At 37.2% G+C, this 27,705-nt stretch overlaps 1 protein-coding gene across 1 annotated transcript; it reads right to left on the bottom strand.

The window, feature by feature from the left end:
- Positions 1-8,843: 8,843 nt before the first annotated feature.
- PGRMC2 (progesterone receptor membrane component 2) lies at positions 8,844-27,348 on the bottom strand. The gene is made up of 3 exons (XM_047856730.1): positions 26,898-27,348; positions 11,214-11,369; positions 8,844-10,089 (listed from the first exon to the last, which is right to left on the bottom strand). Exons 1-3 carry the CDS (start codon positions 27,313-27,315, stop codon positions 9,992-9,994), a joined length of 672 nt encoding a protein of 223 aa, XP_047712686.1. The 5' UTR covers positions 27,316-27,348; the 3' UTR covers positions 8,844-9,991.
- Positions 27,349-27,705: the final 357 nt, after the last annotated feature.

The following is a 27,705-nucleotide window of genomic DNA, read 5'->3' as shown; positions in this document are numbered from 1 at the left end:
GTGTATGTTTGTCATGCTTGGAGTACCCTGGTGAGTATGCAGACTGTGATGTTATTCTTTCAGAGTGCAAACTGTTTTCCACCTGACCATGGCTCGTGCTTTGTTTCCCACTGGGGCCTGGTCAGGCAAGCTGTGTGTACACTTCTTGAGAAGGCTGATTGTTGTGAAAACCTTTCCCACATAAACAGAAACAAGGCATTGGCTCATTTAGATACAATCGCCAGCAACTTTTCTCTTATAACCTCTGGAACACAATTGCATCAGTTCAGACATGTGACTGGGAAGAAGTATCAGCTCAAAGACCATCTGGTTAAGAATGAGGAGTACTTCCCAGGTTGGCAGATGGCAAAATGCCAAAATTCCCAAGCACATCTGCCTTGGTCCCCAATTCCTAAAAATTCACAAGCTGAGGAGTTCTGACCCAGCCTCATAAAGGTGGGTTTGCCCTGGAAGAATTTGCCACGATTCTTTTGGAGCACCCTCAGGGGCTTTTGTATTTCTGGAGCTAACCTAATGAGTAAGTGTTGCTTTAGGACACATCTAAATTAGTTAAAATTCATTCATTCATTCATTCATTCAATTTATATTTATGAGCAGATATTGTCCTAAGGCTAGATTCACAAAGATAGACCCAATTTCTGCCCCTAACAGTTCATGCGACAGAGTGAGGATCTAAGAGAGGGAGGGATGGGACATATAGATGTTGACAATACAGAACCCCTTCCTCTACCTTTTTTAAATGTGAAATATGCTTTGTCATGCTATGTTAAGTAAAAGTTTAATTGCTTCATTTGTTCAACCAGCAAACATTTATTGAATGCCTGCTTTGTGCCAGGCCATGTTCCAGGTGCTATGGCTTTAAGGGAGTCCATTTAAGGAACAGCCTGAGATAATGTTAGGAAGATCAGAAAAGCACCCTCCCTTATTCTCCCTTCACCCTTCTCCAACTGCCCTCTCACCTCATTTTCTGAGGCAGCAACTTCTAATCCTTTTTGGGTCCAAGGGAGGGCATCCCCTCAAAAGGAACTTTGAAAGTAATCAGATATACAATGTAAACATCACCTTTAACCATGCCAATCATTCGTCTCCCCTGGCCTTTCTTTAAATACACATGCAGGTTTACTCATGGCAGTGAGGCAGCACTGAAGAAGGGAGAAATAGGACAGCCAGAGTATGGTAACTTTGCCAGTGACTGACTGCTTGCATCTCTGTTGAGTAATCCTCTTTAGTAAATGCAAGCTGAGACTCAAAAATGAATGGAGGCTACCTAGGGTAGTGACAGGTATGTCCCAGGTGATGGCAGGGTCTTATCTCCTTCCCCATCTGATACTCAGCAAAGATATCTGTACAAATATTCCCATGATGCATTTGACCATTTTTCTCCCCCCGATACTTTAGTACACTGAATCATATAGAAAAAGGGATAAATTATTTGGATAAACATAGATACTTCTTCTAGGCACTAAGGGGCTGTTTGAAATCATTATATAAAAAATGAGGCTTGAAGTAGTTAAAAAAAAAAGAGGTAGATTTTATCTGTAATATGAAAATATTTCCAAAATGTGTAAATGGGTTAGACAAGTTGCAAAATAACATATAGTAGGATGAAGTCATTTATATTAAAAAAAGGGGGGGGGGAGGAACAATGATAATGGCTAATATTGTATAGTGCTTATTATGTGCCAGACACTGTTCCAAGTGTTTCATGAGATTAACTCATTTGATCCTCAAAATGATGCCATGAATTAGGTACTGTTATTATTTCCATAATACAGATTTGAAAACTGAGGCATGGAGAAGTTGAGTGTCTTGCCTAAAGTCACACAGCTAGGATTTAAACTGAGGCAGTCAGTCTGCAGATTCTGGAACTTAAGCTTTGCAATATTTCTACAGGTACAGCCATAGACATAGAAAATGCTTAGAAGAAAGGATAGAGAGTTACACACCAAATGGAAAATTATGGTTGTCTTTGGAGAAGAACCAAGAATTGGAGGTGGGGCAGGGTCAATTTAAATATTCTCTTAGCTGAAATGTTTGAAGGTCAACCCCGCCCCCCCCCCCCCCCCCGCCAAAAGAGAAAGACTGCATGTTACTGCTGTTAAATTATTTATTTCTTTAAAGATTCTATGTTTAAGAAGTCTCTCCACTCAACATGGGGCTTGAACTCATGACCGCTAGATCAAGAATCACATGCTCTACAACTGAGCCAGGCAGGCACCCCCTGTTAAATTTATTTCCAGATAATTTTTTAAATATTAAAAAAATCAAACTTAGGGTCAATATAAGTGATTTTGAATAAAATTGCTAGATTATGCTCTTTTCCTAAATTTCACATTGATTTTGATATCGAGAGCAGAATTAATTGTGTTCATCTTTCCTCTTGTTCTGTCTCATGACTTCTGATGAAATCTTATTTCAGAGATTAGATGAAAAGTTATGTCAGATTTTATCTGGAACAATGGAAGGAATATTGGTAAAAGTATTACATTTCATGGCTAAAATGTTTTTCAAGTTCAGAAACTAAAGCCCACATGACCATATCAGATCAAGTATTAGGTACTGAATCAAGTTAAGGGGGAGGATTTGTCACAAAATTGAAAAATTTTAAAGTTCAATATGTACTAATAATTGGGAAATTGTAGTGTATTAGGCTAATATAGAGATTTCTCTCTTGATAGGAGATAGGTAGATAGATAATGAAAGAATAATTTATTTTAAGGAATTGTCTCAAACAACTGTGGGGGCTGGCAATTCTGAAATCTATAGGGCTGACAGGCTGGAAATTCAGGTAAGAGTGGATGTTAGTCTTGAATCCAATATCTACAGGGCAGGTTAGCACATGGAAAACTCTGGAAGGGTTTCTCTGTTGCAGTTTGGAGGCAGAATTGCTTCTTGTTTTGGAAACCTGTTTTTGCTGTTAAGGTCTTCAATTGACTGGATGAGAGCCACCCATATTATAAGAGTAATCTGTTTTTACTTAAAGTCAACCAATTGCAAATGTTAATCACATAAATACTTTCACAGCATCATCTACACTAGTGTTTGACCAGACAACCAGACCCCATAGACTAGCCAAGTTGACACATAGTTAACCATTGAGTAAATTCCAATTTGAACTGAATTCTGACTGCTCAAGAATATATATGTTAGAGAGAATGTGAGTCTAGTGATTTTTTTCATTTAGGATGTCTGGAAGTTTGAATTTACTTTAAGAGACTCAGTCATTTGGAGAAAATCTTTGAATAGTACATTTGCAATACATTTAAGCCGTTCTAATCACCATTTTTGCTTAACCCAAGTTGAGTTGTGAGATGATTCTGAATTATTTCATGGCAGTTGAGATAAGGTTAACTAAAAAATTCACACAAATCTGTGAAGCTATACAGCAAATACATTGGTGAACTCGTTGTAGTATAGCATTTTCAATTTTGTTCCTAGTTAAAGATAGTTAACTTATGCGCAAAGTGCTTATTGTTCTTCAGTGAAGGTGGTCAATAATGAGAGGTGTTTTCATGTTAATATAATCACTCAGTTCTGTCTCTGACATCTCATCTAATAAAGTCATGCAAATAATTTCAGGATCACCTCCAGTCCACGAGTTTAAATTCTTTTGTTAAAAAAAATTTTTTTTCATGTTTATTTTTGAAAGAGAGAGAGGGAGAGAGAGAGCAAGCAGAGGAGGGGCAGAGAGAGACACACACAGAATCTGAAGCAGGTTCCAGGCTCTGAGCTGTCAGCACAGAGCTCGACGTGGGACTCAATCCTAAGACCCTGGGATCATGATCTGAGCTGAAATCAAGAGTTGGACACTCAACTGACAGTTACCCAGGTGCCCCTATTGAACTTTAATATTACATTGATGCTCTGTTACTAAATGTAATACTTTGTTAGTAATAGATGAATTGTGGGAAAACTGGTAAACATTTTTCAGATTTAGGACTATAGGTTTAATTAACAAAGGGTTATTCAGATTTTTACTTTAAATAAAATTATATACCACCTAAAGATACTTAAAATGTCTTTCTACGACTGCAAAGTAGAAGAAGGGAATATAGTACTTGTCATAGAGTTGGTAGTGGCCTTTATCTTATTTTTCACCTGCGAGTTATTATTGGTTCCTTTCACAATTGAGGAAAATTAGGCTCAGAGAAGTTCAGAAACTTGTTCAAGGTCACCAGAAAGCAGAACTCCTTCAAGGCCTAAACTCCTTCCACTACAGACACAGCCTAAATAGAGAAGGAATTAAAATGCTTGCTCCTGCATTTCTTATATAAGAAAGGTGATTTGTTCCTATCTTATCTTGCATTTGTCTCCGTTCTCACTGTTAGCAAAGGTTTTAAGGACAAAGGTCTTTCTCTAAAAATAAGGTATTTCTTCCTAGGCAAGTGCAGCAGGTTGGACTATTTTCATTATATTTTTATTACATTGCAATTTGTCTTTGGCAAGATCAATTTAACTCGCCTTTTTCTAAATTACCACTGGAATAGGCCAGCAACTACAATGAGTACTTCTGTAATGGGAATGGTAGGAAGAGAGGTGGGGTCAGGGGGGTCCACAGTGGAGGGAGCAAAGGACTTCCCTGGGTGGGATTTCAAAAGAGTTGATGAATGGTTTTAGTTATAGGGTAAAAAAAATGGAAGTCCTCTCCTTTTCTCTCCTTTTTCTTTTGGTCACCCCTTTGACGAAGCCTATAAGCTATAGCTGCTGCAAAACAGTGTTGATTAGATAGGCACTTACGTCAGGGTCGTACTGTGGTGCCTGCGCCTTCATCCACTTGTGCCATGAAGATAAATCTGTAGTTTACAGTCCTAGAGTAAGTATTGCTAGATATTTTTAAGATTGCATAGCTCTGCCCTTGAACTGTATTCATAAAGTGAAAGAGTTCTGGAGATCATCTGGTCCAGTGGTTTCCCAACATTTTTTCTGTAGCACAAGGACTTCAAATTCTTATTTGCAAGCCCAATAAGCAAAACTAAGAAGAGGTGCTGCTCTGATGCAGTTCCTAGGCTCTCTTCCAGGTCTCTAAAATGTTTTTTTGAGCCCCCATTTTAAAATTTCTGGTATTAGTCAACCCTCTAGTTTTACAAATTTAAGAAAAAAACATTTTGAACAAATACTATGTGTCCAGCACTGTACTAATAAGTTTGGGGAAATTGTGGCCTAAAATAGGAGTATGTTCTGGTTCCTGGTTTATTAGGGGAGACAGATGATTGCAACACAATGGTAAATCAGTGATACAAATGTACCTGTGATATTATGGAGTCATGGAATGGGGGGGGGGGGCTCCCTAATTCACTCTGGGGGCACTGAGTTGAGACTGAGCCTGAGTCTCTAAGACTGAACAAATTATCCAGGAGGGCAGTTAATTTGGGAAGGTATGGAGGACAGTATAATTCAGACTGAAGAATGGAGTGGGTAAGTAGCTAGGGGCATATTCTGGAAGATACAAGTTGTTTTATGTAATAGTGCTGTGGGAATTGATGAAGAGGACATAAGCCTTGATTCTTTAGAAAATAGGGAGCCACTGAAGGCCTCAAGTGAGGTCAAGTTTACATTTTAAATTGCCAACAGGGACTATGAGTTTGATGAGAACAAGGGAGGATGGAAGATAAATTAGGAGAGTATAGCAGCGACAGAGAAGCTAAGAGTAAAAGTAAGTTTGGGGCGGGGGGTATGATGCATTCATTTTGAGGTTCTAGGTAGAGGTGTCCAGCATGACTGCATGGTATCTCTAGTCAGAAGACTTGAATAGACTATGATCCTATATATAGAAAGGGACTGGAGAGATGCAGGAAAAAGTTAACTTTGCTTAATTCTTGATTTTTGGTTATTTTCTTAATCCTTTTCTATACTGAGCATATATTACTTTTATGACCAGGCAAAAGCATAGCTTAGTTTTAAAATTCTGTTAGCTTCCAAACTTTGCTATTTTCTTTAACCAGATTGGCACCACACTATATGGAATATCCTGCCACTAAAATTTGTATTTGGAAATGATACTATGTAGCCATTAAGATCATGCTTTTAAAATAAGTATGTAAATATTTACCAGTCTTCTTACACCAAACTTCATGATTTGGTTTATTTAGTTGGGTCCTATGCAGATACAGTGATGGAAAAATCTCGAGAATAAACCAGAGTGTTCACAGCATGTCAACTGCTCTCTTGAATGGAGAAATCACAGGCAGTCCAAATGTTCTCTCATTCACTAGTGATGGTAGAAAAAATGCGAAGCTGAAATCTAGCCCAGGGTCTCCTCAAAGTCTGACTCACAGGAGTGTGGTAAGATACAGCCTTTTCTGACATTGCCTGGGAATGATGAGTCTTGCCTAAAAACAGTAAAGAAAAATTGGGTGGTGTTCATTTGAACTTTCTTCCTACAACAAATAGATCATAATCTGTTATTAGAATCTACCAAATTGAGGGCTGACCTTAATGGAACACACATACTCAAAAGCTATCTTTGAGCATTTGCTACATTTAACTCACTAGAGCAAAAGAACCATCACTATAATATGCAATGAGTCATTTTTATTATGCTCAAAGCAATTTATAAACTTTATTACCAGCTTATTCTGGTTCATAAAAAACTCTGTAAGGTAATACACTGTGTTAACATGCCAACGGCATACATTTTTAGCAATTGGCTGCACTTCCCAATTACTAACAGAAGTAAATGGAATATGTGGGTAAGGAGAGTCTGATTCAAGTTTTCTAGAGAACAATTTTCTCCAGTACTGGTTCAATATACTAACTTCAGCTTTCAGATTATAGGTAGAGGTCGGTGTAAGTGTTGGAGTCTGCAGATTTCAAAAAAGGCAGGTAGCATTATTGTCAGGAAAACATGACGTAGACTTCACTAATGTCAAGATTTTTTTTTTAATGTTTTATTTTTGAGAGATAAGAGCGTGAGCAGGGGAAGGGTAGAGAGGGAGACACAGAATCCGAAGCAGGTTCCAGGCTCTGAGCTGTCAGTACAGATCCCAATGCGGAGCTCCAACTTGTGAAGTGCAAGATCATTAACCGACCCGAAGTTGGACGTGTAACCGAGCCACACAGGCACCCCTCACAGTCAAGGTTTAAAAACTTATCTGTTGTCTGAATAGGTTCGTTTCCTAATGGAGAGAAACTGACTAGTACACACAGTATAGATTTTGAGAAACATGCCAACTTTGAGATACTATCAGAAGATAAAAATCTGAATAAAAACAATGTTTAAAAAAAATCACATTAGATTTTTATGTGGAATCTCCTGATATGTAACTGAGAAACTTTAGGGAATATGAAACCGAATACAGGAAATCAAGACTAAATTTATCGAAGAGTAAGTTCAAGTGGATGTCAAAGATGGACAATATAACTTGAAATGATTAGTGTAGTGTTTCTCAGATGTGCCTAACCACAAGAATTACCATGGACTTCTTACGAGTGAAGTCTGAGGGGTGCCTGGGTGGTTCAGTCCATTGAGCGTGACTCCTGGTTTTGGCTCAGGTCATGATCATGGGGTCATGGGATCAAGCCCTGAGTCAGGCTCTGCGCTGAGCATGGAGCCTGCTTGAGATTCTCTCATTTCTTCTGTCCCTCTCCCCTGCTCGTGCTCCCTCACTCTCTAAAATAAAATTAAAAACAAAACAAAGCAAGAGTCTGAGACCCATTTTCTTTCAATTATGGCTCAGTGTGTAGTAGGTTTGGTCTGATGTGCATTTTAAGTACTTCAAGTGGTTCTAATAATCAGCAAAGTTAGGGAAATAGAGTCTAAGGGGAAAACAGCAGCAAAAATACCACCACAGCTTCTATCTCCTTACTCTAAGACTACCCAGCAAACTACCTGAGAATGAGAAACACTCAACTGAAATTGAGGAATTGTCTATATAAGTTTATTTCAAGTCCAAAACACAAATTACTCAATTTTCTTAACAGACTGTATCATTTTTACTGCATGGATATTTAGGGTTTCTCTATTCACAAGTGCAGATTTATTTCTGAACTTCAGGCTCAAACTTATATGTGTGTATGTGTGTGTGTGTGTATGTATATGTATATATATGTATATATATATACACACACACACACATATATATATTTATATGTTTACTACAGAGGACATGTATGTTAGCAAATTTTATAAAATATTTTACATAAAAAACACACAAACCATTTACCAATATTCTTCAGTCTTTACAACCAGTCTTCAGCAAAGATTTGGCTAAAGATCATTATTTTCTATAAAACATCCCAAGACTGAATATAATAGAATGCAGTATTTTTCATACTTTAGCTTATTATTGCAATTTAAATTTCCCCTTTCTTTGACGGCTTTTGCATATGTTATATTCATAAAGTAGAATAAACCTCTTCTTTAACTTGGTGACTTTAATGGGCGACTTGTTAAGTTTTTGGTGTAACCAAGAACCTAAATAGTCTCAATGAAATCAAGTAACTGACATATGCAGAATATGCAGGGCTTTTCATAAGGGCTTTTTCAAATGAATAGAAGAATTCAGTACTTATCAGTGTAATACCCTTTATTATTTTGTGTTCAGTAACTATCACCTGGGTGCTATTACTTCTAGTATAGCCAGCATCAAAATATAAAGTCAAAATATGTACATTTTTATATATCAATTCTTACCTGAATAATCTCAGATCTCGAGAATGTTCCACAAAGTGGAATTTCTTCCTAAAGTTACAGTGAATGTGGTACAATGTGTACAAGTTGGTTAACCAGTGCCTGCTTTTCATTTCCAAGACTTTTCCTTATCTTGAATCAAATGCCTAATCCTGACTACCATATCATAATGCACTGGGCTTACAGTTTATATATAAAGTCCAACTCAAGCTTATTTTGGTTTATTGTACATGCTTTATTAAAATGGTACTGGTATTTACAGTATCTGCAGAGTCCTTTCCAAGGCGCTCTCACACACATTCAGACGCACCCATACAACATCCATACCACAGCCCCATGCACCCACACCAATGAGATGTGAGGGTCAGACTCCTAAAATTAGGCAGCTGTTGGGGGACAAAGTTGTTGATTTGATTTTTGATTTTTTTTTTTAAAAGAGAAAAAGCATGAGGGAATGCATTTGGCCATTACAATGCTAATTAAGTTTGTGTATATTAACATATGTGGCAGTAACACTGAATATTCCTTTTACATTCTATGTACACAGAATGACATCAAAGTTTTGCAGTCAACAGAATATTCCAACTTCAGTCTCAATGCTGCTTGTAATGACTTCTGAATTCACATAGGGGCTTTCCCTAAAAATAATTCAAGTCTATGTAAGTGAAATAAGGCACAATTAATATTGATTTGATCTAGGGGAAGGGAAGGGATAAAAACTAGTTTCAAATGATCTTACTATTGGGAATTAACTTTGACTTAGATCCACTTGAAATCCCTTCTCCTAATTTCCAAAGATTTCTTAGCAGGGTTTTTTCCTTTTTCCTGACAAAACCCAAAAAGAAAAGTTTGAGAATTCACATTTTAATGTTTCAATAATCTAAACTACTCAAATTGATGTGCACCCCCAACCTCTCCTGCCTAGGTCTCCTCCCTCAGAGCTATAACAAAAACACAGCACATGAATCTCTTGCTGTTTTTGAGGAGATTTGTACACTTAAGTAGCAAATACATATCTGGTTGTCTTTGATTTAAAAAAAAAAAAAATAGGAGGGAGGGAGGGAAGGAGGGAGAGAGGGAATAGTAACCTTGTGACTTTCTTGCTCTTTAAAAAAGTCCCTGTTTCCTCCTTTTCAGGATGATGAAGCCCCACCAGACATTACAAACAACTGCAACAAATGAGGTTGGCAGCATAAATAATGTCTAGTATTCAAATCTTCAAAGTGAGACTCATTTAGCTTGTATACAATCTGTTGAATGTTTTTTGCAGCAGGTGAACCAAACCCAAAGACGCTGGACATTCTGTGAAAGGGAGTAAGAATTGCAGTTCTGAAGGCCCCTGACTTTGGTTGTTTACAAAGTTCAATCCTGTTTATTGTGATCCTTGGTATCTTCTTCATCTGTATATTCTGATGGTTCTTCTCCTGGTTTTAGGAGTCTGCCTACATAATCATATTTTTCTGAAAAATACATCAAAAGAAAATCAGTAGTGATCAAATTTGTTTTACTATTCCATTACGCAGCAGGGAAGGTGTTCACCTCTTTTAAAATTATATCGAATAAGCTAAATTGATCCTATTGCTCACCTTGGCTGGTCTTTGTATTCATGTAAGGCTTGAACAAAAGAAAACAGGATTAGGGAATTTACAAAGCTTGGGGACTGTGCTTTACCAGGAAAAGTGTTCCATTCTACCAGCTCTTAACCAAGGACATTTCATCAGAATCACTTAGAGATCATGCTAAGTAGATCCAACTAGAAAATATTCTTGGGAGAAAATGGGACATCTGCTAGTAGTCTCCAAGAAAATAAACCAAATGAGATGCAAAGTCATTTGTTACTCATTATCCTGTGTTCTTTGAGAACTCAGTGTGTGGCCCCAGTCATACCATTATTCTTTCTCCTAGCAAACTCTCTTCTTACATCTCTGTTAATATTCCTTGTTTTAGGTTACCAGTACTTAATTTAGAACACTATAATGTCCAAGGTGATACATATTTAGTCATTTTTTGGTCAGGAATTTGAACTAGGTTAAGTGAATTAACTGACAAACCAGAAGGAGAAGACAGGAGGACTACCTCATACAGTAGAACCAGTTCAAATGCCAAGAAGCCAGAACTGTTTCCAAGGGATGTATAGGTCACATAAATAGCTGTCTGGAGTGTCACAGCTGTCAAGAGGTATTAACTGATGCCATGAGGGTATAATAAAGGGGAATGACATTTTTTCTTTATAGTTTTGAGAGTAAGATCAGTAAAATCATTTTAGAATAAATTATAGTATCAATATCCATAATGAATTCAGTTTTAAATAGAAGCCTATATTTAAAAATACTATGTCTTACTTAAAAAGCCTTATAAGACTAAAGGTGTCACAATTTGTTAGACTTACAGTTGGTAACAACTCAATTTTTAAAAATGGATTTTTAACTAATATGTAACAACCATTTTCAAATTTTGCTATTTTTATCATCAAATAATGATGGTGGTGAAAATATATCCTTAGGTTTCTTAAAGAAGTGAAATAGTATATACTTTCTTTGGCCATAAATTAATATTTCCAAAGAACCCAAGAAAATGAAGGTACCTTTAAACTGCATTTCCCATTCTCGAACACTCTCCATTTGTACAGCATTCAAGTCTGAGAGATCATCATATTCATCTTTAAGTGCATCTTTATCTAGGCAAAATGTCGCCAGTCCTCTGGAGGCATCCCTACCAGCAAATATTCCATATGGACCAGCTGGGGGAAAAAAAGAAATTATTGACATCATCTTAACAATATTTTGTTTATTATTATTATCTTTTTAATGTTTGTTTATTTTTGAGAGAGAGAGAGAGAAAGCATGAGCTGGGTAGGGCCAGAGAGAGGGAGAGCTAGGTAGGGCCAGAGAGAGAGGGAGAGCTGGGTAGGGCCAGAGAGAGAGGGAGACAGAGGATCTGAAGCAGGCTCTGAGCTGACAGCAGAGAGCCTGCTGCAGGGCTCAAACTCACGAACTGTGAGATCATGATCTGAGCCGCAGTCGGGCACTTAACCAACTGAGCCACCTAGGCGCCCCAACCTTAACAATATTTTAGAATGTCTCAAAGGAAAAGGTCAAATAAAAGAAACCTCATAATGACTCATATTTGGTACACAGCCTTAACTTCAAAACATGCACAGATAGATACTAGACAATGAGAAGAAACTTCTTGGAGATCTACCTTTAGAACAAAATTAAGTTTTTCATTGAAAATTTAAAACTTAAATTTCAGATACCTCAAAACTTGTATTCAAAGTTGAAGACTACAAGGTATTAGGGAGAAGAGAAAACTTAAGCAATTAGGTTTGGAAACTGGTTTGTTTGAGGGGAGATAATGCTTTATTGATTTGTGTTAATTAATTGTGGCATCTAAAAATAAAACAGAATATCCACTAGATAAGTACTTGGTAAAGACCCAAATGAATTGTGGATCTAAAACATTTTCTTCCTCTAATCCAAAGTAGGGTTGTATGAGAGCAGAGACTGTACCATCTTTGCACCTCCAGTGACTAGCTCAGTGCACAACACACGTAGATGTTCAACATATCTTTGCTGAATGTTTTACCAGAAATATGGCCCATTTTCAAAATAAATATCACCAGACTACCAGAATATATTCACAATTACCTATATAAACTATGAAAAGTCATTAAACAATGGTTGTCATTTGTCAAGGCTCTTGGGAAACAGGAGACATGGCTATAGGAACAGTTCCTCTGACTGACATAAAATGATTAGCATTTTGTCCAGGGAATTAAGAACCACTTCCCTAGAAAGGAATGGCATGATTTATATGCTGACAGCAGTGAGCCATTCCCAAAGTCTGTGCTTGAGAGTGGCAATTGTATTACTCATCTCAGTATCCTCAGTGCCTAGCACAGTGCCTGGCATAAAGTAGAAACGAAAGTTTCTTCCAAAATATTAGCTGCAATTCCAAATAAGGATTAACTAGATTTTGATCCTTTACTTTAAACAGATTCATTTATAGTAAGCAAAATCTCCGCTCAAATTTATGACAAAAAAGACACTTGTTATTTAAAACAAATAAACAAAACCAAAACAACCTAATTTTCCATATCAAGAAATTGGTTAAATTACAGTACATTAACTTAATGGAATAATACTACATAACTATCAAAAAGAAGGAGATATCTCTATATGTACAGACACACACAGAAGTCCATGATAGAGTAACTAAAAACAGCAATTCAGAAGAGTATGTGTGCGTGTGTATATGTATATATATAGCATGATTTGCTTTGAATTAAAAAAAGAATACACATGTATGCACATTCTACATGTGTTTGTATATGCATGAAAAACACCAGTTAGAATACAGACCAAACACTTAACAGTGGCAACCTTTTCTGGGGAATGGAGGAAAAAATTTTACTTCATGTAACTGGTAGTCTGGCTATTTAAAAAATTATTATTATTTTAATTGAAGTACAGTTGACACATAATATTATATTAGTTTCAGGTATATAGCATAGTGATTTGACAAGTCTATATATTATGCTGTGCTCACCACAAGTACAGCTACCATCTGTCACCATATGACACTGCTACAATACTACTGACTATATTCCCTATGATGTACCTTTCATCCCTGTGATGAATTCATTCCATAACTGGAAGCCTGTATCTGTCACCCCACTTTACGAATTTTGGCAATCTCCTCAATGTCAGCCATTAGTTTGTTCTCTGAACTTAATGGGTCTTTTTCTGATTTTGGTTATATATTCGTTAAGAAATTCTTTTTATAATAAAAATCTCTCTCTCTCCCCTCTGCCCCTCTCCCCCACTCATGCTCTCTAAAATAAAATCAGTAAACTAAATTAAATTAAGTAAAAATTTAAATGCTAATAGGTGGTACCTGGCTGGCTCAGCCATAAGAATATGTGACTTTGAGCCCCATGTTAGGTGTAGAGGTTACTTAAATATTTTTTTTAAAAATCAAGTGCTAATAAATAAGATTTCTAAAATTCCTAATTTTACAATAGAAAAAAATTTTCTTTCCTGAGGCTATAGTTATCCATACATGACAAAGGTAATTTAGTGAAAATAATTTTAAAACCAGAATTACTAGCTTAACTATTATGAGCAACAGAGTGGTCAGTTAGAGAGCTTACTGTTCAGTTAACAAAACAAAATCTTTTCTAATGAGAAGTAAACTAGAAGAAAAACCTGGAAATTTCTTGCTTTTTAAATAAACAGAGTAATGATTATACCCATATTCATATTTGAAAGCATTTAGGAAATTGAAGATTATGTGTCAGAAAGTATCTGTACATTTGAGAGAATTCAAAAATCTACTTAAATAGACAAAAATCTAAAAACTTATGAAAATTAATTTGAATTATAGAAAGCGTTGGACTATAAAGTTCACTGAGTATAAGAAACATACTCTGAAAAGTTCATGGCACGGAACCAGAAGTGGCATTCGCAATAGGTACAGATACATTAACATGAAAATTAAGATAATCCTTCCAGTAAAGCACTTTCTTATTCTATTTTCCTGTTCCTAAGTATTCTCCATATTGCTACTTAATATTAGGTGACATTCACAATTACCATTTAATTGTTATATATTTTCTTACTGAATGGATATACCTAAAATTTAATCATTTTCCTATTGGCATACACTTAGACTACCAATTTATACTTTTAAATTTGTGTTCTATATAAGAAAATGAAACACTTTTTACAATGGGTCAACATTAATAACCTTCAAATTATTGCCCACTATTTCACTTGTCATTGAAAAGGGTATTAACCATTTAAGAGAAAGAAATTCAATATTATTTCTATTTACACAGTAAAATCCAAATTTCCTTAAATTGGAATTATTTCTTAAAAAAAAATTTTTTTTAACATTTGTTTATTTTTGAGACAGAGAGAGACAGAGCATGAATGGGGAAGGGTCAGAGAGAGAGGGAGACACAGAATCTGAAACAGGCTCCAGGCTCTGAGCAGTCAGCACAGAGCCCGACGCGGGCTCAAACTCACGGACCACAAGATCAAGGCCTGAGCCCGAAGTCGGACGCCTAACCGACTGAGCCACCCAGGCGCCCCTGGAATTATTTATTTTAGAGCAATGTGAACTTTTAAAATTAAGCAAGAACAGGGGAGCCTGGGTGGCTCAGTCGGTTAAGTGTCCGACTTTGGCTCGGGTCATGATCTCGGGGTTCGTGAGTTTGAGCCCTGAGTCGGGCTCTGTGCTGACAGCTCCTAGACTGGATTTTCAGATTCTGTCTCCCTTTCTCTCTGCCTCACCCTCGCTCGCACTCTGCCTCTCTCTCTCAAAAATAAGTAGACATTAGGGGCACCTGAGCTGGCTCAATTGGTTAAGTGTCTGACTTCAGTTAAGGTCATGACCTCATGGTTCCTGAGTTTGAGCCCCATGTCGGACTCTGTGCTGACAGCTCAGAGCCTGGAGCCTGCTTTGGAATCTGTGACGCCCCCTGTCTGTCTGCCCCTCCCCTATTCACACTCTCTGTCTCTCAAAAAATAAATAAATGTTAAAAAAATTCTTTTTAAATAAACAAACATAAAAAATAAAAAAATAAAATTAAGCAAGAATAGTCCCTAGGGAAAAGAAAAGTAGCCCTCATCTTAAAGCAGTTGTGTGGGTTTATTTATTTTTTTTTGCATAACTCCACATGCTTTGTGGCACTAGCTGCTTCTCTGGAGATGGAGGCGATAGATAGACAGAGAGAACCAGTGTGATTTTTTTTTCTTGAGGAACGACAATGATGACAAAGTAATCTATAAACATTATATATCCCCTTAATGCTGACAAACTTAAAACAGCGACGAGTCACACACAAAAGAAAAAGTAAAGCTGATCAAGGCTGTAAAGAACTACAAATGTAAAATGATAGTCAACCATTTAAAGAATTTTCTAGCATGTGACTTTACTCTCATAGTCTTGCAAAGTAAAAGGAACAATTTTTGCCCTCCTCACTTGGCAGATGAACAGAAGCAGAGGCATTCAGTGACTTGCTTAAAATTACCAGCAGACTTAGGAAGTACTATTTCCACTTTTCTTTTAAAAAAAATTTTTTAATGTTTTATTTATTTTTGAGAGAGAGAGAGAGAAAGAGAAACAGCGCAAGCAGGGGAGGGACAGAGAGAGAGGAAGACACAGAATCTGAAGAAAGGCTCCAAGCTCTGAACTAGCTGTCAGCATAGAGCCTGACACAGGGCTCGAACTCCCGAACCATGAGCCGAAGTAGGAAGCTTAACCGACTGAGCCACCCAAGTGCCCCATCTGCTTTTCTAACTACTCCAAATATAGTCCACCTTCAGAAAACACACAGAGGATCCACAAACCCAAAGGTGGAGTGACACCTGAAAATTGGAGCATTTCCATTAATTACAAAATTTCAGGGGAATAGATATTTTAGAACACCTATTAAATCAAAAGAGAATTAACAAGAAAGCTATATACATCAACACCTTTTCTTATCATTTTGTTGTAATATTTATCTTCCTGGCCTGCAAAAGTCAATCTACTTCAAAGTACTTAAGAGTATAAACCATAAAACTTATCTGAATTATAAAAGAGAGAAGATGATCATTATAAAAACAAAAAATCTTCCATCTCTGAGTATATTAATATATACCAATGCATTCTCTTATAAAATTCTCTGCCAACTTTTCTAAGGAGACCTCAATGCTAAATTAATGTAAAAACAAAACTTCATAAAACACGTTCTTTTTTTGATTTTAGATGTCGACTTAGTAAGAGCGAACTTGAATCAACAGTTAATAAATCAAGCCTATTTCTAGGCAAAATGATGTTTTATTAACTCTTGAACAGAAAAGAATGATTCAGTGATTAACATACTTCTTCACTCTCTAAACTATATTAAGCGGTCTTCTTCCCTCAGGAAGCATTTAACTTATGAAAAGGTCTTTTTAGACTAGTTTAGTTTTTCCTGTAAGATCATAAAGAACATAACATTAAAAACTAGAATTGGAATTGGATGCATTGCTCAGAGAAAGGAGGATATGAGGTCTAACTAAAGTACATTTCTCTGCATTTATAATACAACCAGAAGCATTATCTGAGAAGCCAGAAATACCTGCCATTCCACTACCCCTTTACACAACAAACATAAAAGTTACTGATTCCAATATTTTGATAACCATACTTGGCTACCTATTACACTAAAATAACATAGAGTTACCCAAGGAAAACAAATTTTAATGGTATTAAGCCTTTAGGTATAATTTGTAAAAAAAATAATAATAAAGGCCAACTTATATAAACTAATGTTATTTTGACTATTAAGGGTTCATTTTTACATTAACATCTCAGTAATAACTAAGGGAGTTATATTCTGTTGCTTTATCATAGACTACAATATAATGCTGATATAAAAGTGGATTTGCAGGGATGCCTGGGAGGCTCAGTCGGTCAAGCATCCAACTTCGGCTAAGGTCATTATCTCACAGCTCATAAGTTTGAGCCCCACATTGGGCTCTGTGCTGACAGCTCAGAGCCTGGAGCCTGCTTTGGATTTTCTGTCTCCCTCTCTCTCTGCCCTTCCCTCCCCTGCTCTCGCTCTGTCTCTCTAAAATGAATAAATGTTAAAAAAAAAAAAAAAAAGTGGATGTTTGAAGAAAATTCTTGCTACCAAAAATGAACAGCAATTCAACCAAGGCAGTTTCTCTTAAATGTACTTATGTAACAAACATTCTAGGACATCATTTAAAAAATAAATCTTTTATTAAAAAAAATATTTTATAATGTTTATTTTATTTTTGAGAGACAGGGTGTGAGCTGGGGAGGGACAGAGAGAGGACACACAGAATCTGAAGCAGGCTCCAGGCTCTGAGCTGTCAGCACAGAGCCTGACGTGGGGTTTGAAACCAGAAACCGTGAGATCATGACCTGAGCTGAGGTCAGATGCTTAACCAACTGAGCCACTCAGGTGCCCCCAAATAACTCTTCTTTTAAAGATAATGTTAAATACATCAAAATGACATTATACTAGAATTCAGATTTCATTAATACTCTTTAAGAGTTAACATAACTGTGGCACAGATTTTTCAAGTTCAAAATTCAATAAATCTACTAGTTAGTGAATCCTGAAACTGCTTACTTTAATATGATCAGGTAGAACGGGTAACATTTTTTTGAAAAAGGAAAAACATATGGCCACTGTAAGAAAATGTTTTAAAGAATAATGCAATGAACAGAAAATTCCAGGAAGAACTAAATATCTAAAGTATGTAACATAACTGTGATTCTTAGAATGACTACATAGCTACATTAGTATTTATGAAGAGGAGAAAATTCTACAATGAATATTTCAGTTATTTCCATTGTATAACAACCATAGTCTCAGGGACAAACTTTAATTCATTAAAGTTTATAAACAGCCTAGTTTTCTGGCCTGTTTTGACAATAGTCTTTTGTGATTACTAAAGCAACTTAAAAAAAAAACAAACCTAATTATAGTTGTATTGAGTAATGTATTCCAAATAAGATTACAACGGGCCTAGGAACAAATGAAGCAATATGTAAAAGTGACTGAAAGAAATCCAAGTAATAAATATTAATTTTTTATACTTATATTTAGGAAGTCCCAAGACTTTTAGAGAGAAGGTAGTGTGGTGAAAATGAAAGAATACCTCTCAAGAAGCCAAGATAACTGGGTTCTAGAGGCTTCACCAACATTTAACATTGGGCAAATCTTAAAGGCATTGGTATAAAATGGGGAAAGAATCTAGTTTGGCCTCCTCCCATTTTAGGCAGGTAAAATACTTTCCTTAACTCAATCTTGCTTCTGAAATTCAAACTAGAAGGCTGTCAACCATACTGTGGGTTGAGCTCAGTGGCCTTGGCCCTCCCTTATGGCTTAGGGTGGGGACAGGGAAGACTGAAAAATTAAAACTTCAGGCCTATGCCAGATGTTGGAATGGAGACTGAGTTTAACACAGCCTTCATAGGATGAGAAGCCTAAGGTGAAAAAATAGCATCTTAAATGATTATATTATTATATAATTTTTTAAAAAGTTTATTTATTTTTGAGATAGAGACAGAGCACGAGTGGAGGAGGGGCAGAGAGAGGGAGACACAGAATCTGAAGCAGGCAGGACCCAGGCTCTGACCATCAGCACAGAGCCCGATGTGGGGCCTGCAAGATCATGACCTGAGCTGAAGTTGGACACTTAACTGACTGAGCCACCTAGGCGCCCCATATTATTATATAATTATTATATTAAAAATAGGACTTAATTAGCTATTGGAATTTAGTGAACAGTAAAGGTAATACTGCAAGTGTTGGGGAAAAATATTCTATAAATAGTGTTGGGGTAACTGCATAGCTTTCTGTAAAAAAAAAAAATCCTTATTTCACATCTTAAAACAAATTCCAAATGGAACTAAAAAACCCGAACCATAGAAGTACTTTAAAAAACTACGTATTTAAAAAAATAACCTTTTTAGTGCAAAAAACCTTTAACTTATGATAAACTCAGCAGCCATAGAAAGAAGATAAATTTGAATACATAAAACCAAAAATTTCTGTGGCTTAGAAAAAACACCATAAAGTATAAAGACAAATAAACTAGGAAAAACGTTTGCAGCTAAGATTGATTCACTTTTGATTCACTTTTTATTTTTTAAAAAAAAAAATTTTTTTTTCCCAACGTTTATTTATTTTTTGGGACAGAGAGAGACAGAGCATGAACGGGCGAGGGGCAGAGAGAGAGGGAGACACAGAATCGGAAACAGGCTCCAGGCTCTAAGCCATCAGCCCAGAGCCCGACGCGGGGCTCGAACTCACGGACCGCGAGATCGTGACCTGGCTGATGTCGGACGCTTAACCGACTGCGCCACCCAGGCGCCCCTGATTCACTTTTTAAAAAACACCTAAGATCTCTGGGAAAAGACCAATACCATGATTGAAAAACTGTAGCAAAGAATATATGAACACATAATTTGTAGGAAAGGAAACATAAATGACTCAAAATTCTAAAGGTAGCCAACCTCACTAAAAAAGAGAAATGTAAATTAAAACAATATTGAGATACCATTCTAACTTCTCAGATTGACAAAGACCAGGAAGTTTGATATTGCATTTTTTGGCAAAGGAGTGAGAAATAGGCATTTCCATGAAGTGTAAATTGGTCCAATTTCTCTGGAGGGCAATTCGGAAATAAAGTACGCAAACAAAAAATATCCTGTAACCTAAGTCTCAGTCATTTTACTTCTAGAATTTTCCTTTCTTAAGTAATGTTTTTTAATGTTTATTTATTTTTGAGAGACAGAGTATGAGTGGAGGAGGGGCAAAGACAGAGGGAGACACAGAATGTGAAGCAGGTTCCAGGCTCTGACCTGTCAGCACAGAGCCTGATACAGGTCTTGAACTTATGATCCACGAGATCATGACCTAGGCTGAAGTCGGATGCTTGACCAACTGAGCCACCCCGGCTCCCCCTAGGAATTTACCTCATAAGTTTACTCATGTGTGTAAAAGGACATGTACATCAATATTTACAGGAGCACTAGGTATTAACAAAAGATTGGAAACAACTTATATGTTTGTTAATACCCTGTAAATTCTTCTATTTTAACTATGTATTACCAAACAAAAAATACAGTTGGCTTAAGGAACAACATAGAAAAAATACCCCAAGAAACAAAAAAACAAAAAACAAAAAAAAATTGCTGCAGACAAGTTTTTGCAGTAAAAATTATAAACTACATGAAGAAACAAACCACCATGGAGGAGTGAGCACATACAGCAGATACAAGAACTGGCATCCCCAGAATAATACAAACAAATTAAAGAACTATAGTATGTTTGTCTAAAATTCTTAAGCAATTAAGAGATGGAACATAAAGAAAGATTAAAAGACATGAACGACAGAACGAAAAGCTAATGTGTACCTACTAAGAGTTCCAGAGGAATGAATAAAGAGAATGGGGGAGGCAATAATTGAAGATAATGAGTTCAAATTTTCTAGAATAAATGGATGACACACATCCTCAAATTTTAGTAGAGTGTGGCACATGTTAAAAAAAAAAAAATCAAATCCCCACCTTGACAAATCCTAGTAAAAGAGCGGCACTCCAAAGACAAATGGGAAAACGGATTAATCAAAGGAATGCAATTTACCCAAAGCACTTAAAGAGAAATAGAAGACAGTGGCATAATATTATTGAAGATCTGAGATAAAGGTCAATCTACAATTTTATATACTAAACCTATACTATTATTCCTGAACAAGGGCATATAGAGACAGAATTTTTTTTTAAATGTTTACTTATTTATTTTTGAGAGAGACAGAGCTTGAGCAGGGGAGGGGCAGAGAGAGAGGAAGACACAGGATCCGAAGCAGGCTCCAGGCTCTGAGCTGTCAGCACAGAGCCTGACAGAGGGCTTGAACCATGAACCATGAGATCATGACCTGAGCTGAAGTCAGATGCTTAACCGACTGAGCCACCCAGGTGCCCCAGAACTTTTTTTCTACCAATGAAAAAACTATAGGACATACCTCACTAAAATGAGAGCTGAACCTTGAACAAAGTAATGAGATTCAAGAAATGACAGTGAATAAAGAAAATGGTAACTATGCTGGTAAATTTAAATGAGGGCTGACAATAAAAAATAGGTAATACTTTAATAAATTTGGGGGAGGAGTTTGAAAAAATACAGAACTATAAGTCTAATAGAAATAATATAGAAAATAGGATGAGGGAGGGACTAGAGTGAAAGTTTTCTAAATGATTTTGTTTTTATTACTTTTGAGAGAGAGAGAGACAAAGAGAGAGAGTGTGCACACATGCACAAGCAGATAAGGGGTAGAGAGAGGGAGGAACACAGGATTCCAAGTGAGCTCTGCACTGACAGCAGAGAGCCCAATGTGGGGCTCGAACTCGGGAACTGTGAGATTACAAACTGAGGTGAAGTCAGATGCTCAACCGACTGAGCCACCCAGGCACCCCATATAGAGTGAAAGCCTTCTAAACCAGGGCCACAACATATGGCTATATACTACAGAATCTCAAGAGACACCATCCACATTTGTATGCATGGTACTTTTGTATATTTATTAAATAAATATTCTCTCAAACAGCAGTAAAGTGTCTTAGAGTTTTTTTAATTCACAGAGAAATGTTTGGCTAATAGTCCTATGTTCTTCAGAAGGATAGTGTCTATAGCAAAAACTTTAAGGAAATCACCAAAAGAATCGTTAATAGAATATATCCAAATAAGTAGGGAGAAAGAGTGGAAGAATTAAAAAATTCAATCTGCGAAGGAAAAAAAGTGGATAAAAGGAGGCAATGAAACATATGCCAAAGATAAATTACTAAATAAGATGATAGAAATCTAAATATATCAGTAATGATAAAACATATAAACTGATTAAGCTGCTTAAAGACAGTGTTGATATTACAGTCAATGAAAAAAAATGTGGTTATATGTTTTATCTACAGAGGAATAATAAAACATACCAGACTGGTGGAAAAAGAAACACTGAGGTAATACTAACCAAACAAAGGCTGAAGTCAAATCTCAAAATCAGTAAAGGTTAAGGATGTTTCTTTCTCTGCTGATTAATGTGATATGATCAGTTCTAGATCTAGTGCTAGATGGCATCAAAACATTCTCACACCCAATCTTTGTATGGCTGACTCCTTTAGGTTTTTGCTTAAATATCAACCCCCTTTTCTTGATAAACTAATATAAATAAAACATCTTTATTAACCACCTATTCTAAACAAAGTCCTTTTTTTACCCTCTATTACATACCTTATTCATTTCTTTCATAAAATATTTAACTATAAATCATAGTTATATACTGAATGCTAGTTTATTGTCTGTTTTCCTAAATTTCCACACAGGTAGGAACTCAACTGTTTTGAAAACTCAGTTAACTCACTTTTCACAACATCTTATTTAAGCAACACTGTAATGAAATACAGGCAATTCCTTTTCAGTATTTAATATGGAGATGAAATCCTATGTTAGCTATCCTGAGATGATGCAGGTTCGAAGGGTAGAGAAGTTATTTAGTGATGTCTGTCATGCGTACAGAGGGGAGGGGTGGTCTATGTCGCAGATTGTTGAAAGAATTATTAAAAGAACATGAATGGCTAACTCTAGATGTTACTAAATCTATTTTCTTCCAGCATGAATAACATATTCTGGTTTCATATGGGCTTTCAGCTATCCTTTTATACTTAATGTTAGTATTTAACATAAATACAATTCCCTCAAAGATTAAAAATAAGGGCATGATGCTGAACTCAGAGTAGGTATTATAGAAATAACTAGTATAAATTTGAGCAGAGTATCAAAATTCATTAGACAACTTAGCTGATTCTTTTATTTTACTGAAAGGTAATGGATGTGTATGGCCATTAGTCCAAACAGACCCAGTTGGCTTCAAAGCAAGTAGCTGGGATGATAGCTGATAGTGTGAATAGGATATCCACGAAGGAAGAGGTCAGGTTGAGCCTAGTCAATATGCTGCAACTCTTGCTTCAACTGTAATTTTGCAAACTATAAATAAAAGTTAACATACTGAAGATAAAATTTAAAAAAGGAGGAGAATCACTTGAAAGGTACATGTGCCCCTTTCATGGGGGTACTTCTTTTATATATGACTTTTTCTTTTCCAGTGGAATTTAAAGGGAAGTTGGAGAAAATACAGCTTTGGTCTGTGTCAAAGAAAATACTATACGGAATAAGGGGAAAGCCATATATTTAAATTTCAGAAATGCAGAATAAACTATTATACAAATTATACAACTGTATAATTGTTTGCCATTCTAAAGAATAAACAAAAACACTACTTTGGTAGAATTTCACTGTAGTAATATTAATCAAGTTATTTAGAATTATACTATCTATTCCAGTCTTCCTACTCTATTATGACTCTAGAAATGTGTGAAATTATATTTTGTTGTGATACAATGGGATGGGATGGCATGTGAAGTCAATTATACTGTTTGATTTCTAGCTTTGCCACTAAGTAGGTGATTTTGAGTAAAACCTCCTTGAGTTTCAGTTTCCACATTTGTAAAATGGGAACATTACTTATCTCCTAGGGCTGTTTGAAAATTAAATGAGATAATAAGCTCAATAAATGGAGTTTCCTCCTCCTCCTCCCTTGACCTCTAGAATCAATGCTGTTGAAAAGAACTCTTTGGTAAGATGGAAATTCTCTATAAAGTGCACTAATATGGTAGCCATGTGGCTACTGAGTAATGGAAATGTGGCCAGTGAGATGGAGGAACTCAATTTTAATTATACTTAATTTTAATTAACTTAAAATTAAAAAGCCTTATGTGGCTTGTGGCTACCATATTGGACAGCCAAACATACAGCCATGCAAGTGTGTTTCTTTGAGGCTTTAGATCCTTATGGGACTCTGGAGAGGGTATCAAAACAACAGTAAGATTCTCTGCAAGTTTATCCCATTATGTAGTTTACCTGAACTAGTATAGATAGGCTTTGTGGTCAAATGTACCTGGATTTGAATGTCATGTCTGTACCTCAGACTCCCCATCTGCACCTCAGACTCCCCATCTGAGGGCAAGAATACTTACTAACCTCACTGAAGTAACATGGAGATGACAAATTAATGGATCTGATGTAGTAGGTGCTTAACAAATCTTACTTTCTTTCTCCTCCCATATGCATTGTTTCTTACCTGATCACTTTCCTCACATGCTGGCCAAGTGCCTGAACTGTTACTAAATTTAATGCTGACAAATGTAGTTAATGCCAGTTGTTTGCCAACATGTGTTTACTCCACTAAATTGTCAATAATTTTTTAAGAACTTGAACTTTAAAAATGACTAAGAATTTTTCAACATAGAATTTTCAACATAGAAAAACCTCACAAAATAAAAAATCTTTAACTCTAAAACTATTATTGTGAAATGGGAGTAGATATTGGCTAGGCAAAGAAATGAGGTTTTCTGGCTCCTTAGCCCTAAGACTGTCAGGCTAAAATTGCTTCAAAGTGCTCAGATGACTGAAGATGAAAATAAAAATTAAAACCAAAAATAAACTTATATCTGAAATTTGGCTTCAAGACTTTTAGAAAAAGTGCTACATCTGTTAATGTGAAATGTCAACATATTTCAAGCCCATAGGTGATCTGTCTACTTTCAAGGTTCCTTTCCATAATACAATGTTCCAAACATCTCTACTAGGTTGAACAATAAATACTTAGAATAAAATAACTAATTACTCTTAGGCTGTTCATCAGGACCTGGGAATTGGTGGAAGCCAACCTAAAAGTGATTTCTCCGTGTTATCTAGGAAGCCCCTTAATGCTCAAGCTGCACAAAGGCTATCTATGTTATATCTATGACTCTTAATTTTTAATTTCTGTTGCAGAACATTTGCCACTGGAGGCTGCTAAACTATGTCCAGGATAACCTTTTCTAGCTATTTGCAGATAGTGGCAAAGCATAATGTGTGAGGACTAATATGCTTCTTTGCACTAACACTTTGTTTCGTTGTCAGTTTAGATAGGGGCTACAAAAGCAGGTCTTTTAGTTGGGTAAGCTCTACATTAAAAACCTAAAACTGTACACAATTTCTAATCATTGCATACACTTTTTAATATTAATAAGAAAAAAACTTCAGGTACAAAATATTGTGTAAATCCTTGATTTAAAAAAAAATTAACTATTTAATTTGGTCTGTCCGTTTAGTTACTTTACTTTGGCTCTATTTTCTTGTCCCTCATATTCTTAAGAAAAAGTATTAACTGTTTTAGCTGAGTTAAGTAGGTAGACAACTGTTTTTCATATTTACATAACCAGAAGCAAATACTTTATAAGATACCTATGACTTAATTAAATTCAATGTAGATGTACACACAAAAATACAAGCAACCGAGCAATTAAATAGTTTAACACATAAAATCTCCAATTTCTTATTCCTATTTTACTTAACCAAAGCACTTTAAAATATATTCCAGCCATCAAACACTAAAACCAAAAGTATATATTTACAAGTACCAATAAATCTCCTGTACTAACAGATTAAATCAAGAAGGAAACCAACTTGTTTTTAGACTTGCCAACCCCCTTAACTTTAAGGCTTGAATGTACTCTTTCGAATAACAGGTCACCCTAGGTCCCTAATTTTATTATTTATTTTTTATTGTAGTCACTTTTTTTTAAGCTTAGAATTAATTACTACATAACCAGGATGTACAATGTTGCTCAATTTTATTGTATACCAACAGGTTCCATGAGTCTGAACTGAAGTTTATTAGCATAATCTGAAATGTACGCTGTAACTACATGGAAGAAAGAAGGGTTTCTAACCCAATGACCCTACATACACGGTTCTCTGAAAGCAAAGTTTTAAAAACCTTTAACTTGTGGAAACCTTGCACTGGGGTGTGGATTTATAGCTTTTTTAAGTTTTTTCTGCTCAGTGAAAACACAGTAAGTCATTATCAACATGTATTTGAATACTTGCCTTCCTACGATAAACAAAAAAAAAGAAAGAAAGAAAGAAAGAAAGAAACCAGACAGGCCCGCCTGCTGGGGTATCTGAGCTCCACCTCCAAAACTCAGGGAGAATATCTTTGCCAGTCTTTATTAAGATCTACATTCTGGTCTGTCTACATCCTACATACATGGTTAATCTTGGAAAGTGGCTCCATACTAAAACTGGTTTAAAGAAAAACAATCTGAAATGTTGCTTATATGCCCAGACTTCACAAGCTAAACGGTAGGAAATTCTAACTACGTGTACCTAAACGTGGCCTTATGGGGAATGGCAGAGGGAAAAGGGAGATCGGTGGCTAAAAAGAGTAAAGAAAGGAAAGCTGTGAATTACCTGGCGTACAACTTCAGGTCCGTACTTTAGACATCTCTCCTCCCTCCTGCCCCCACCTATCCCAGGAATCAGAAAGCTCAGGAAAGGTTATGGGCCAGCTTGACAGGCGACAACTAAAAGTATTTTGAAAAATTCAGCACAAGAAAAGGCTTCGTGGAGGGATGAGAGAAAGATGAAAGCTGAGAGCTAGCAACACTGAAACACAGACTTCGGAGGGTGGAAAGCTGTAAGTGCCCGCTGCTGGGGTTGTGTGTGGGGCCCGCCGTCCCAGGTGCAGCAGCCAGGGCGCAGGGGTTCAGACATCGAGAGAGCTGGGCAAACCAACCCAGTGCCTAGGGGCACCCACCATCGGAAGAGGGTCGCACTTGAGCTACAGGAGGTCTTCCCCCTCCCCTTCCAACTCCTCCTCACCCGGGCCGTAGAACTTGCTGCCTTTGGTCACGTCGAAGACTTTCCCATTGACCGCGAGCAGGATGCGCGGGGTGCGGGACCCGTCGTACTGGCGCAGCTGCTCCAAGCTGAAGTCCCGCTTCTTCATACGAGGCAGAGAGGCAGCGGGACTCTCCTCGCCGGCTCCGGCCCCGGCGCCCAAACCCCGCCGCCCCCAGCGCACCCACAGCCGGTAGGCCCCCAGCAGCACCAGCGCCACCAGCGCCACGTTCAGCAGCATCTCCCCGCCCCCCGTCAAAAGCGCCAATGCCGCTGCTGCCCAGCCGCCCCCTTCTGCTGCCGCTCCCGCGCCGCCTGGGCTCTCGCTGCTGCCGTCGCTGCTGCTCTCACTGCCACTCCCCAGGGTGCCTAGCTTCACGTCCCCATCACCCGCCGCCATCACTGCCCGCCAGCGCCTTCCTCCTCCTCCCCGCCCCCTGCCCTCCCCAACCCCACGGCCAACCCCGCCCATCTGAGGCCTCTCAGCCAATAACATGAGGTGAGGGGGCGGGGTCAGGCTTGCTCTCGATTGGGTGTTGACGGGGTAACGTTGTCTTGGATCTCTCCCTCCTCCTCCCTTCTTTTGCAGACCGCGCTCGCGTGCGACGCCCCGCCCACCTCGCCCCACACTTCCCTGCTTTCGCTCGTCGCCTACCCTGGCTGAAGTGGAAGAGGGGGGCGGGCTTGAAGAAAAGATGCAGCGCCGGCCGCGCGCGCGCACAGGCCGAGTGAGACTACGGCGCGTGCGCGAGTTCCGGAGCGCCACGCGCTCTCCTTTCCTTTGCAACTC

The sequence above is a fragment of the Prionailurus viverrinus genome, chromosome B1, assembly GCF_022837055.1.
Source record: "Prionailurus viverrinus isolate Anna chromosome B1, UM_Priviv_1.0, whole genome shotgun sequence".
Lineage (NCBI taxonomy): Eukaryota > Metazoa > Chordata > Mammalia > Carnivora > Felidae > Prionailurus > Prionailurus viverrinus.
This window is presented reverse-complemented; position numbering and strand designations above follow the sequence as displayed.